The sequence below is a fragment of the Microtus oregoni genome, unplaced genomic scaffold (genome assembly GCF_018167655.1).
Source record: "Microtus oregoni isolate MIOR12 unplaced genomic scaffold, Mior012 000000F_ref0000247, whole genome shotgun sequence".
NCBI classification, from domain to species: domain Eukaryota; kingdom Metazoa; phylum Chordata; class Mammalia; order Rodentia; family Cricetidae; genus Microtus; species Microtus oregoni.
In genome coordinates, this window is record NW_024543059.1 from 42,727,174 (window position 1) to 42,741,011 (window position 13,838).

Consider the following 13,838-nt stretch of genomic DNA (forward strand, 5'->3'; position numbering starts at 1 on the left):
TGTTCATCTTATTTTTGTGACAAGGTCTTCCTGTGCAGCCCTGACTGACCTTGGGCAAGATTCTCTCGCCTCTTTTTGGGTTTTGTGTGGTGTGTGTGTGTGTGCTCATATGTATGTAACATAGTGTTGACCATGTTAGCCATTGCGTGTGCATTGCTGTGGAACATTTACACAGCCATGCAGCCGTCACCATTGTCCATCTCTAGGACTTTCCCAAACCAAAGCGCTAAACTCTTTAAACATTAACACCTTCCCTCTCCCTTCCCTAGCCCATGGACCTAGCACTCTACTTTCTGGTTTTATTAAGGACTTTTTATCCTTTTTTATTATTTTAGTTAGGATTTCTATTACTGTGAAGAGACACAGTGACCACGTTAACTCTTATAAAGGAAAACATTTAATTGGGGCTGGCTTACAGTTTCAGAGGTTTCATCCATTATCATCATGGCTGGAAGCGTGGTGGCATGCAGGCAGACATGGTGCTGCAGAGGTATCTGGGAGTTCTACATCCAGATCGGCAGACAGCAGGAAGCGAGTGTGTGACACACTAGGCCAGGCTTGAGCTTCTGAAAGCCCACTCCCAGTGACACATTTCCTCAAGGCTACATCTACCCCAACAAAGCTACACCTGCTAATGGTGCCACACTTATGAACTTATGGGAGCCAATTTCCTTCAGACCATCATAGTAACTTCACTTAGTTATTATTATTAAGTGTCCTCTGTCCATATTGTAGCCTGTTCCAGAACTTCCTTCCTCTGGGAATGAGTAAAATCCCATTATCTGGCTATGGCACATCTTGCTGTTCATTCGTCTGCCGGTGGACATTTGGGTTTCTTCCCTGCCTATTATTGTTACTATTGTGGAGGTCTCTTTGCTTTGGTTCTTTTCATTTTTGTTTTTGTTTTAGTTGTTTGTAGTGTTTTTTTTTTTTTTTTGAGACAGGATCTCATGTTGATCAGTTTAGTTTCAAATTCAGTATGTAGCCGAGGGTGACTTTGAACCCCTGACCCACCTCCCAAGTACTAGGATTATAGTTAGGGGCCACACTCCTGGCTTTGAGTATTCTGAGCATCAGTTGTGGCCGTGGGTGCAGTGAGGGCTTCTGAACATGACCTCGTGTGGTTCTGTGAAGGCCAGGGTGGAGTAGAGGGAGAGCAGTGGATGGGTTCAGAATATGCAGGTGTACTACTCAGAACATGGCAGTGGGAGGGGTGTGGCACTGAGGAGAAAACTGGGGAGAGGAGGCGGAGTGTCTAGAGCCTAGAACTCCACCTCCCACTCACGCCTATGGCCAGGCTCCTACTGCTCTCAGGCCAACACCAAGAAGCTGGTGGTTGAGGGCGGCTGTGCCCAGTGACAGGTTGGAGGTTGTCCTGTGGGAGGACACTCTCTGGGCTCACCCTGGCTCCACCATTAATTTACTCTGTGCCCTGGCAGAGGACACTCGGGCCCTTTGAACCTTGGTTTCCCATCCGGGTAGGAACACTAAGTCCTCCTTGGCTAAATCACAGACTTGTTATAGAATCCTAGGGATCAGACACAGGGGCACAGCTCAAGTCTCTGCCCCAGTAGGCGGCTCTTTCATCTGGGCAAAAGATACCCAACACATTGAAATAACCCATGCCAGGGATGGCCCCCAGCTGTGGATCCCCGTGGTCTGGAGCGGAGCACACATGAGGGGCCATCACCACATTCCCCAGGGTCCTTTCCCTCTCTCCTTTTGCCCACACTCAGACCTGGTCACACGGTGAGGCCTGGTGTCTTGACCTGCTTCTCAGCCCACAACCAGGTCAAACAGAGCTCATCTTTTTCTCAGAGGATGGCCTAACGACTCGGGTATAGGCGAGACACAAGCCTCCTTCACTCACTGTGGGTTGGTATGTAATATGTCTAGGGACAAGGGGTGCTGGTCCCCTTTGGGACAGCTTACCTAGCTGTGTTTGGTTTGCTCTCACAAGTTGACAGTGACAAGTTGGCAGTTTATGGGGAAGGGTGAAGATTTAGGGCAGAATTCACCCAGGGCTTCTGAAGCAGATCAAATCTGAAATCCAGCTCTCATGAAAATGTCAACAGCCAATGCCCAAAGGGCAGCCATGCTACACGCCAGGCTCCCTGTACTAAACGATTTCTACAGACAGCTCCCAAACACCTTTGGGCGGTGCTGTCACTGCCCCATTGATGGATGTGGAAATTCAGGTCTCAGGGGGTTACAGTGCCATTTGACATTACAGTGTGATATTGCCAGTCTACAAAATCTACACTTGGAGACTCTGCAGTGACAGAACCCATAGTGTTTTAGGTAAGTTTCTCATTTTGTGTTGGGCTGCTTTCATGGCTAACCCGGGCCACAGGTTGAACGCACTTGGTGCTCTGTGGTTTACCGAGGCCATCCGCTGTCATGTGTAAATCTAGGTGAGTCTGGAGGCAGGGTTCCACCTCTAATCACTAAACTGCACTCTTCCATGGTGCTAACAGTCACTCTTTCTGTGTCCCCCATAGCCCCAGGTCTCCAGGGAACATTACTGGGGTGCTATGGTCTCCAGACTGAGGACAGAGACTGGTCCTTCACCTCCTGCCCATCACAAGCTGACAGTGAACATGCCTGATTCACCTCTGTGGGCCTCAGTGTCCTTATCTAAAACAACCAGGCTGGGTTGAAAGATCCTTACGATGTTCCCATATTAGGAATTCCACCTGAAGTCACCGTAGACTGGCGAGCCCAGCTCTGCTACTTAATGCCGCAGTGGCCCTGCATGGGTTACCCAGCATGGGTTAACCAGTGCCCTTGACTGGTTGAGACGAGGGTGACAAGCCATTTCCCTCTCAATGTTGTGGCAACATTTAAACACATGAGAAAATGTGTTTAAAGTGCTCACCTGGCACAGTGCCTGTAACTTATAACTTAGCTGACTTTGAGAAGCTATTTCTCCACCATTGTTATACGCCTGACCTGTTGGACTTAGGATATCAGTGTTTCTGAGCATGTCTGTAACAAGTGTTAAAATACCCATTCTGAATCTCCAAGCAACACTAGATCTGGTGGTGACTCATACTTGTAATCACAGCACTTGGAAAGTAGAAGTCAGAAAGTTAGAAGTTCAATGACTTTCTCAGACGCATATGAGATCTGTCTCAAAAGTCAGCCCGTCTATTGGTTATCAGAGGGGTGCTGTGACAGTCATGCATGCACACCCCCTTATTAAAAATGGGCTTGAGCACCCTGTGCCTCCTGAGCATGCGTTCTCTCTTCCCACATGCTTGCACGCTTTTAGAGGCCCACAGTGCCGTGCTCAGGCAACCTCTCTTCTGTCCCCTCAGCTTTGCTCATCTATTGGACCTTGGCCTTCATCACGAAGACCATCAAGTTTGTCAAGTTCTATGACCATGCCATCGGCTTCTCTCAGCTGCGTTTCTGCCTCACGGGGCTTCTGGTGATTCTGTATGGAATGTTGCTGCTTGTGGAGGTCAACGTCATCAGGGTGAGGGTAAGCAGGGAAGTGGGAAGTGGTTCTGACCCCAGGTGTGCTTTGCATGTGGGTGGGGGCTGCCGCCATCCAGCAGAGCTCAGGAGACCTCGATGACTTTACTGCCCTGGACAGGGCACTGAAACCATAGGTAGATTGCAGGGGAACCATTCCATCAGAGCCCAGCCTTCCACCCCATGTACCCAGAGAAAGAAGATGGCTTGACTCCTGTAGAGAAGAAGAAGCATAAGGGGCTGCTTTTCTCTGCTTCTTTTTTGAGAGGTAGGGATTCAGTGGAGCATTCGTGAGTGAGCAGAGGCCACTGCTCATGTGCCTTTTATGTTCTGTTTTGTTTGGTTCGTTTTTTGAGACAAGGTCTCACTATGTAGCCCAGGATACCATCAAACTTTCTATCTTGCCTCAGCCTCCCAAGTGTCTACCTGTGTTCTTTGCTTTTTCTTCCTCTTTCTTCTCCACCTTAGAGTACACCTTCTCCTTGCCCTGGTCCTGTCCCCCACTCTCCCAGGTAACTCACACTAACAGCTTACTTACTTCCTGTATTATTTTTTATTAATAGGACATCATCCACATCTATCTAAACAGCTATCTCCTTAGTGGTTTCCCTCAGTACAAATAATTAACTATGTTTATTCCTTCAATATTTGTTTCATCAAAGTGAATCCTATTATATACGGTGTCACGCTCTTCTCACCAGTATTTCTTAGAACTCCCTCCAAGCTTCCTGAAATGCAAGTCCAGTCTCTTAGTGGCTGCATGACATTCCACTATATAGATGATCTATAATTGGTGCAGACATCGTTCTGTGGGCGGGCGTTCACTAACAAGCTTCCCTCTCCATGTATTGCCACTCTGTCCTGCGGGGGAGACACCAAGGAAGGGAGCTGCTTACGCAGAGGGCATCTGCATGCATTTTAAAGTGAAGCCAGTATTATTGATTGCTGCCATAAAGGTGTGAGCTACCCGCAGTGACTGACACAATCCTTTGCCTGCCCTCCAACCCCTCCTGGTGGTGGTGGCCCTTTCTCACTTGGGTCTTCTGCTACTGCCAAAATACTTTTGAATGTGCCTGTCAGGCTCCTCTGCTTTTAGCTTGTGGTCCCCAGGAAAGCCAACCTCGGTACATTCCTTCCCACAACTGATCCTCACAGAGACCCTGAGATGTACACCTCACTCCCTTTAATAATGTGTTAGACAATGTTTGTGAGCATGTGCAGGAGGTTTGAGCCAGGTCCTCATGACTTCAAGCTCTGCAAGCTCAGTAGGTGTTCGTTACTCTTACTGTTCTCTGACAGAGTAGCTAATAAACGCACCTTGTGGAAGTGAGGGTTTACTGTGGCTCGCTGTTTAAGGGTAGAGGCACTGGCAGGAAAGGCATGGTAGGCAGGAGTGTGAAGCAACTGGTTACACTGCATCCACAGTTAGGAAGCAGGGAGAAGTGAGTGTTGGCTGGTGTCTAACTCATCTCTCTCTCCCCCTCTTTCTAAGAGCACTTTAAATTTATATTAAACATTATTTAAATTAGCAAGGCATAGTGGCACACACCTTTAATCCCAGCACTTAGGAGGCAGAGGCAGGCAGCTCTCTGTGAATTCCAGGTCTACCTAATGAGTTACAGGCTAGCCAGAGCTACATAGTGAGACTCTTTCTCAAAGAAATGTGTTTTAGTTCCATGAATGCAAGTGTGTCTGGGGATGACGGGGTGGGGGGCATTGTGTACATGCGTGCAGGTGCCTGGGGGAGACCATCGCATACCCTGGAGCTGAGGTCATAAACAGTTGTGAGCCACCTAGTTGTGTGCTTAGAACCAAACTGGAGTCTTCTGCAGGAGCTGCTCTTAACAACCGACTCCTCTCTCTAGCTGCTGCTTTCTCCTTTTTATTCGGTTGGGAGCACCAGTCCTGAAATGATGCTACCCACATGTAAGGTGGATTTTCCTCCTCAGTTAACCCAGTGTGAATATGCCCTACAGACATGCCCAGAGGCCTGTCTCCTAGGAAATGCTGACAGTCAACATTAACCTTCACCCTGCACAAAACACAGTGGTGACCCCCATTCTTCCCTAGCCTCAGTTAACAACCGCAAAGCACAGAGGCCCAGGAGGCCCTTTTCCTGGAGGCCATAGAGGGCCAAGTGCAGACCATCACGCCTAGACCCTGCTGGGTGGTGGGAAGGGGAGGAGTGGCACCCGCCCATCCTCCACCCCTGCCCTCCATCCGTATGCCCTACAGAGGTACATCTTCTTCAAGACTCCGAGGGAGGTGAAACCCCCTGAAGACCTGCAGGACCTGGGTGTGCGCTTTCTGCAGCCCTTTGTTAACCTCCTGTCAAAGGGGACCTACTGGTGGATGAACGCCTTCATCAAGACCGCCCACAAGAAGCCCATCGACCTGCGGGCCATCGGCAAGCTGCCCATTGCCATGAGAGCCCTCACCAACTACCAGCGACTCTGCGTGGCCTTTGATGCTCAGGCGGTCAGTGGGTCCAGTCACACCACCTGTCGCCTGCCTTCCCAGGGAGTCACAGCCAGGGATTTTGGAGGGCAGTAGGCCAAACTCCTGGGGATGGAAAGAGGCTCACCCTCAGTAGCAGGGGAGAATTCTAGGACCAAATATTTATAGGAAGGTCAGAGTGGGGATGGCCCTTACAGTTTAGGCCAGCATGTCCAAAACACTCACTGTCAAAATGGGGAAACTGAGACTTGGTAAGGGATATGGCTTTATATGACTCATGTGCTCTTCATTTTGAAGTACGGTAGCTGCAGTGATGGGGGTTTCCACCCAGTGTGGGAGGCAAGGTGTTGGCATGGTCTCTACCCTGTTTCTGCAAATTTGACCATGAGAAGGTCAGTTCTTGTCAGTAATGAGGAAACTGATGCCCTGAGAACCTCCATGCCCCGCCGGTAGCTCCGGACTCCCTGTCCAGTGTTCCTTCACTGTGTGTGCCTGGCACTCAGGGCAGTATTGAAACATGGTAATGAGTGAACATAGCAGGTGCCAATCCATCAAGATGGTGCTGTTCTGATCACATGACCCCCTCCCAGCCCTGTGACTTCATATGCCTCAGGCCTCAATTTCCCCATCTGACCTGCCTTGTCATACATCCGTGATGTTCTACTGAAGTTTGCCTGTCCACAGACAGCATAGCTGCAGGGTTCCCCAGGCAACAGGATCTAGGGGTGATGGGATGAGGGGCTCTGCATGGCTGAACTCTCACCGACTCTGATCTGACTGTGGGACTCTCTCGGCAGCGGAAGGATACGCAGAGCCCACAGAGTGCCCGGGCCATCTGGAGGGCTCTCTGCCATGCCTTTGGGAGACGCCTGGTCCTCAGCAGCACGTTCCGCATCCTGGCTGACCTTCTGGGCTTCGCCGGGCCACTCTGCATCTTTGGGATTGTGGACCACCTGGGGAAGGAGAACCATGTCTTCCAGCCCAAGGTGGGCCATCCTTGGGGCAGGGTTAGGCACCCTCTAGAAGGTTTGCCCACAACTGTCTTGTGCAGGTATGAGTGTGAGCTATGTTAGTTGTGGCTGACTGGGTTGGGGTCTCTTCAGGAACATCCACTTCTGGAAGAGGCTCTGTGTCCAGTCACCCAAAATGCTGTGAAGAGAGTCTGTGCCCCAAGAGATTGGGAGGGGCCTGACTGTCAGCCCTCTGCCTTTAGTTTGAGAATCCTGGCTCTTGATGTTCTGCAGGGGCATCTAGGATGGCTGCTGATGCAGGAGAAACTGTGCCAGTAACATGGGCATCCCCACTTCCTGCTCACGTTCCCACTACCCCAGTTCTGTTAACATATTAGACTTTCCTCTCTCTTTGTTACTCTCTCTTTCTTGTTTTTTTGAGACATGTTTTATCTAGCCTAGGCTGATCTTAAACTCTCGATGCAGTGGGACACCTCTTGGACCCCTGATCCTCCTGCCTCTGCACCTCCTAAAATGCTTGAGTTTGAAGGTGTGCACTGCCATGCTTAGCCTATAAAGCTTTTTACCTATCCAAGATACTTGAAACCCAGTAGACTACGTGATACTCAGTGGTCTTTTCGGCTCAGAAGGTGCCGCCACTGAAATGTTTTGGACAAGGCTATACATGTGTGTGTTTGTATGTGTGTGTGCATATTATTATATTATATTAAAAACATATGATCTGAAGGGACCTATTAAGGAACCCAGGGGACCAACAAAAGCAGGAAGAGGGGCAGATGGGGTGAATATGAGCAAATTACTATGATGTATGATAATGTTGCAATGAAACCCATTTTTTTTGAATCAACTTGAAAACTAATGATAAAAGGGTTGAAGGGTCAGCAGTTACGAGTGTTCGTTGCTTTTTCAGAGGACCTGAGTTGTTTCCCAGTACGCATGTTAGGTAGCTCACAACCACCTGTAACTCCAGGAGCACCTGCATACATGCATGTGTGTGCACGTGCGTGTGCGTGCACACACACACACACACACACACACAAACACACACACAGAGAATAACTCTGAAAGGAGTGTCAGAAGCCTCTTCTAGGAGTGGCTGAAGGCACTTGATTCTCTGCAGCCACCTGGGTGAAGATGGCCGCAGTGAGAAACTTTGTCCCCAGTGAGGTGCTGCCTTGTAAAATCCCAGTGACAAGTCTATTGTAACATTGCATGCATACACAGGCCCTGGTGCTACTGAGAGTAATTAGGGCTTCTGATAGCTGGTGGTGCCCTGTATAATGTTTATTGTCCCCGAGCACTGACCTTGCAGACAGCTGTTAATCCTCCAGAGATTTACAAAGTTTTCTCCAAACATAATTAGTCCACAGAGTACTTCTGAGTCTGAAATCCCAGACAGGCCCAGTCTGCGGGTCTGACTTGTCCAGAATACGTTTATTGATCCTAATGTTTGCTGGCTCTAGGCAGGGCTGTGGGGTCCTGGAGAATTACGATCAAGATCATTAGCAACAGTGCTCACCTAGCGTCTATCTAGGACACATACCTGGCTGTGGGCATTTCCCACGTTCTTGTTTAATCCCTAAAGGAACCCTTTGGGATGGGTGATGGGTAAAGGGGGATGGGCCATGGGTATATTGAGATATAATTTTCATGACATGTAATTCATGGGATAGACACTCCTTTTCCCGTTTGCAGACGAGAACCGTGGCACTGAGCCAGGCTAAGTAACTTTCCCCAGGGTCTCTCAGCCATTTCTAACAGCCTGAGAATTTGAACCCTGCTGTCTTGCTCTGAAGTCTGGACTCTCAAGCCATGACACCAAGATGACTATTACTATCAGACTGTCACAGTGGCTCCAAGGATTGTGAAATCCAATGAGGGAGAAATCTAAATAAACTATCTATAGCTACGTATGACTTTGAGGGGGAACATAAACAGCCTTGCTACATAGTAAGGCCCTGTCCCCGCCCCACCCCAAGAGAACGGTAATTGAATTTCTCAAGAGAGAAACTGTATTAGCCAGGTAGGAACTTTTTTTTTGTCTGTTTGTTTTGCTTATTTAGCTTTTGATACTTTTGGAGGCCTTTTCTGGGTATAAGTTTTCCCCCTTTTTATTACAGTGTGTGTGTGTGTGTGTGTGTGTGTGTGTGTGTATACGCGTGCACACGCATACACCCATGTCATGCATGTCGGGGACAGAGGACAACTTACTGTAATCAGTTCTCTTCTACCACATGAGTGTTCTGAGCCATCTCCCTGGCCTCTTTTTCTGGCCTTTGGAGCCTCTGGCTTTTACCAGGAGAGAGCAGGTGCTTATTTCTCTTCCTCCAGCAGTGGCATCTCCAGCTTTAGTCTGGCCATAGACAACCTCAGAATCCTCCACCTTCTCTATTCTGCATGTTAGGGGGGAAATAGCCCAGACAAGAGCCCCCATTGGCTTGGCAACCATCTTCCTGGGTTTCCCCACTCTTGGGGAATGTCTTCTAAGGAGAAAGCAACCCACGGAGATGGTGGGAGCGCCCACGGGGATGGTGGGAGCGGCCCTGAGAAGGTTGTTCCTGGACCTGCCTCCCTGTCTCAGCCCCAGGGCTGGCTAGGGTTTACTGCCTTCTTGATGGAGTGCGCTTATCGGCACACAGATCCCTGGGACAGATGGCTCTGCCTCAGTGGCAGCAGGTATTATCAGATTTAATGCTTGTTCCCTGCTGCCCAAATGCAATCAGCAAATTTCCGACATAGAAACAGAGTTGAGAGTAAACACAGCCCTAGCCTCTGGAACGCTCTAGCTCTCCAGCCCAAGGTTGCCTCCTGCATTTAATTCTCACTTGGGCATCAGAGCCCAGAAAATGTTAGAAGAGCTCTTTCCGTGCAGCTGTTTGTTCTTTCTCCTTCCACGCAGCTCGGTCCCAAGCAAGCATTGTTGGGGTCGTTAGGTGTGGGGACAAGGGGGAAGCTAGCACAAGGCTTCAGCCCATGTCCAGCCTGCTCTAGTCTGCAGAGTTGGCACCCGCTGTTGACGCTGTCAGCAGCTGTCTGTCCCTGCTTCCCTTCTAGGACACACAATTGTCAAGGAACAGACTGCCTTTGGCATCCAGAAGGATAAGCAGTTTTGATTTGCTCTTTAGACTGTAACCCACAGAACCCACTCGGAAGAACCTGGCCCCACTGCCATCTCTTCTCAGAGAAATCTGGGCTCTACCCAGGATCTAATTCTTTCCAGCCTCACTCTCTTGCCCAACCCCCTCTCCAATCTGTCACCTGCCAGGGATGCCACTGAGTTGGCGGGAGGGTGATGGGGTTGAATTCATAAGGAATGACTGGTATCTGAACCTGCCAGCACCATTCTGGGCTATCAGCTGAGCCTAAAAAAGAGCAGCCCGAGGTTGGATCCAAGGCCAGAGCTTTGACCCTTCTAGGCTATGGTGAGAAGAACATGCAGGCTGCTTATGTGTGTTTCCAAACAAATTCTATTTAAAAAAAAAAGTGATATCGTCTTTCTCTCTCTCCTCCTTCTGCTCTTCCACTTCTCATTCTCACCCCCTTTTCTGTCCCCCTCCCTCCTCCCTGGGTGACCACTCACCCTGGGTCTCTCACTCTTGGTGACATAATGATCGTTAATGTCTTGCTGTTTCTGTGGTGTGGGGATGTCAGTAGCCTCTTAATGACAATGTTCACATAGTGCCTGTAATGGCCGTTTTCCTGTCACCGACTCCTCAGCTTTGTGTCTCCTCCTCCAGGAAGTTCTGGATTCAAGCCACAGCACCATGAAAGCGCACACACATGTACACACACACCACTACACAATACATACATACAGACAGACACATACACACACTATACACACAGAAATGGACACAGACAGACACACTAACACCACACACTACATACACACAGAGACAAATAGATGGATCACACACACAGAGATAAATAGACGGATGCATACACACGACAGAGACAGACATACGCAGACTGATAGACATACAACACTACACACGCTCACATACACATACACACACACAGACAAACAGATGCACACACAAACATGCAGAGACAGACATACAGACAGGCATACACACACTGTGGGAAATGGTTCTTCAATGAAGAATGAAGACATGACCACATGCAGTCGGCAATCAGAGGCAGGAGGATCAGCACGCGTCCAGGGCCAGCCTGGGCAGTCACTGGCACTGAGTGTGGAGCTCACATTGCTTGTTCTCTGAGTGCCGTTTGCACACAGTCATGGGACTCTCTGCAGTAGAAACCCTCACCCACTGTTGTGCAGATGAGGAAATTGAGGCTCAGAGAGGTTGAAGGACTTCTTTAAAGACACCACGGCTGAGAGCCGATGCGTCAGGTTTTAAACTCAGGGACAGCTGGTGGATGTGTACGTGTGACAGACGAGTGTGGGCAGATGGGCGGGAGTGCTGCCCTGGGGATCTGAGATAGTCTTATAGCTTTTACTCAGGCCCTCTTAGATGACCACCTTTTAACCCCGCTGAAACAGGAAGAGCCCAGGGACCCTCTAAGCTCCAGGGGACAAGGACATGGCCTTCGAAATCTTGCTCTGTGAGGCAGTGGCAGGCCCATCCTCCCAGGAGTCCTGCTTTCACATTTCAGCTCAGGAATCAGTCCTCTGCATCCAGAGGCCTCCACTGCAGGCCTCCGCTGTTGGATGAAAACAGGGAGCATGGGAAAACCTAGGTACTGATTCATTTAAAAGAATATTTTAGGCCCAGAGAGATGGCTCCATGAGTAATGGCACTTGCTGCCGAACCCAGCAGCCTAAATTTAATCTCTGGAGCACACATGATTGAAGGTAAGAACTGACTTCCCAAGTTGCCTTCTGAGCCTACACGTATGTTATGTCACGCATGCATCTACGCACCTGGGTGTGCACAGAATAAATACATTTCAATGTAGCTAATTTCTTTTTTAAAAAAATTATTAACATCAGCTTGCCAAAAACAAACAAACAAACACCTTCCTCAAGAGTTTGTGGAAACATAAGCCTAGGTCGTAAGCCCTTGTCTTCCATCAGTTATGGTCCAGGTCTCTTCTCTCCTGCCACAGGCCTTTCACAGGCCTCCCAGAACCCAGAATGTCCTCTTTTCTGCAAGAGTTCACCAGGGTCTCTTAAGCTTCTTGCTTGGCCTGATACCCGTTTATTCCTTTTCTCCATTTTTTGAGACTAGGCTTCATGTGCACAGCCATTGGTTGCCTTAGTAACAATGATACTGAAAGCATGCTTGGTTTTCAAATAATGGTTTCTGTTCTCCAGAGCTGAGAGGATGCTGGGATAGGAAGACTTAAGTAGGACTGGGTTTGACAGTAAACTGTAAACAGCTCATTGTGCCTGTGCCTTTTGACCTGGAGCCAGCCAGATGGGCATATTTCCATCTGCCACAAGCTGCAAGTCTGTTTGTGATAATAAACTGTTGGAGTGTGACTCCAGGGCACACGGCCAGATGAGATCTGGACAGAGGGTCTGAGGTAGTGTTCTAGCACAGGTCCATATTCACATGATGGCTCTAATGAGGACATAGCCTGTGTTAGCCACGTCACCACCATGAAACTCTGCTTCCTCTTGTGTAAAGCAGGGCCCCACGTGGTGCCCTGCTCCCTGAGTAGCAGAAGAACGAGCACTGTGCTTTCTGATGTCTTGTCTCTCGCGCACCTACCTCCCCAACACTCTAGTCCAGCCCACCCTCCTGCCTTCCACCCTTCCCTTTGGTGGTTTCTCCAGTGACATGGTGACTCAGAAGCTCAGGACCTCAGCAGGGCCGTCCTTAGAGTGCGTCTCATTGGTCTCCTGGGCCGGCACTTGTCCTGTGGCGCTGGGGAGAAGTGGCTGTGGGCAGGACCAGGCAGTTCCATGGGTTACGAAGGCTGGCAGAAAAATCACCACAGACGCTCTCCACAGTAAGGTCTCCCACCATCCTGGCCCCTAAGCCAAGATTCAGGAACTTCTGGTTCTCAGAAGTGTCCCCTAGAGAGCTCTGCTCTTGTTGGCCTGATCACTGCCAAGGCCATGATCTTGAGTTTCTCCTCGTTTTGTTCCCATCTCTCTCTATGCTGGAGGACCTCCCACATCCTTCCAGATGTCCGCAGTCGGGGCACAGTGTCAGAAAGGTGAGAGTGTTGTCTTCATGGGAAGCTTGACGTGGCTGTGCTGGAGGGTGATGGCTCACGAAGTTCAAAGTTTTCCTGGGAGCCAGCGGGTCTGGAAACAGGCAATGCTGGTACTTCCTGGAATCTTTAGCACAAAGGCAGAATGTTTTTCATGATTATTATCTGGGGCCTTGCTGGAGTTCAGAGAGGGTGACTTAGACTTAAAAGGAGGTCCTGGGAGTTGAAGGGCCAGGGCTCCCGTGCGTTCTTCTCAGCTGCTGTCAGTGTTTTGTTCCCATCTTTCCCCGGGGAACAGTCAGCACCAAGTCCCTTCCCCATTCCCCTCCCCACACACCCCGACTCAGAAGTAACTGCCCAGCAGATGGTTGATTCCCGTTCTGAGGCAGAGAATGCACTGTGCCGTTTGCTGTAGCTGCTCTGTCTGGGCTCCTCTGTGATCTGTTCTCTTCATTCTTGTTCCTCCCAGAGAGCACTCCAGGGCATGGAGGGCGAGATGCTGAGAGTCATGTACGGTTGAGGTCAGAACTGAACCCCATTCTGTTCCCCCAGGTGGGAAGATGACAGAGTCTTTGCTGCAGAAGATTTGGTTGGATTTGTCAGTCTAGCAGTGTGCACAGTGCATGCACGCATGTGGGGCCAGAGGCCAATGTCGTATGTCTTCCCCAATCACTTTCTACTTTATTTATTTTTTTATTTATTTTGGTTTTTCGAGACAGGGTTTCTCTGTGGTTTTGGAGCCTGTCCTGGAACTAGCTCTTGTAGACCAGGCTGGTCTCGAACTCACAGAGATCCGCCTGCCTC

The 13,838-nt window shown here is 49.6% G+C and overlaps 1 protein-coding gene across 2 annotated transcripts in view; it reads left to right on the forward strand.

Moving 5' to 3' along the window:
* Positions 1 to 13,838, forward strand: part of Abcc8 (ATP binding cassette subfamily C member 8) — a 71,010-nt gene that overhangs the window by 7,709 nt on the left and 49,463 nt on the right. For both annotated transcript variants that reach the window (XM_041634460.1, XM_041634543.1), the window contains exons 4-6: positions 3,321 to 3,487; positions 5,716 to 5,958; positions 6,735 to 6,923. In XM_041634460.1, coding sequence (XP_041490394.1) covers positions 3,321 to 3,487; positions 5,716 to 5,958; positions 6,735 to 6,923 — 599 coding nt within the window. The remainder of the gene's footprint in view (positions 1 to 3,320; positions 3,488 to 5,715; positions 5,959 to 6,734; positions 6,924 to 13,838) is intronic.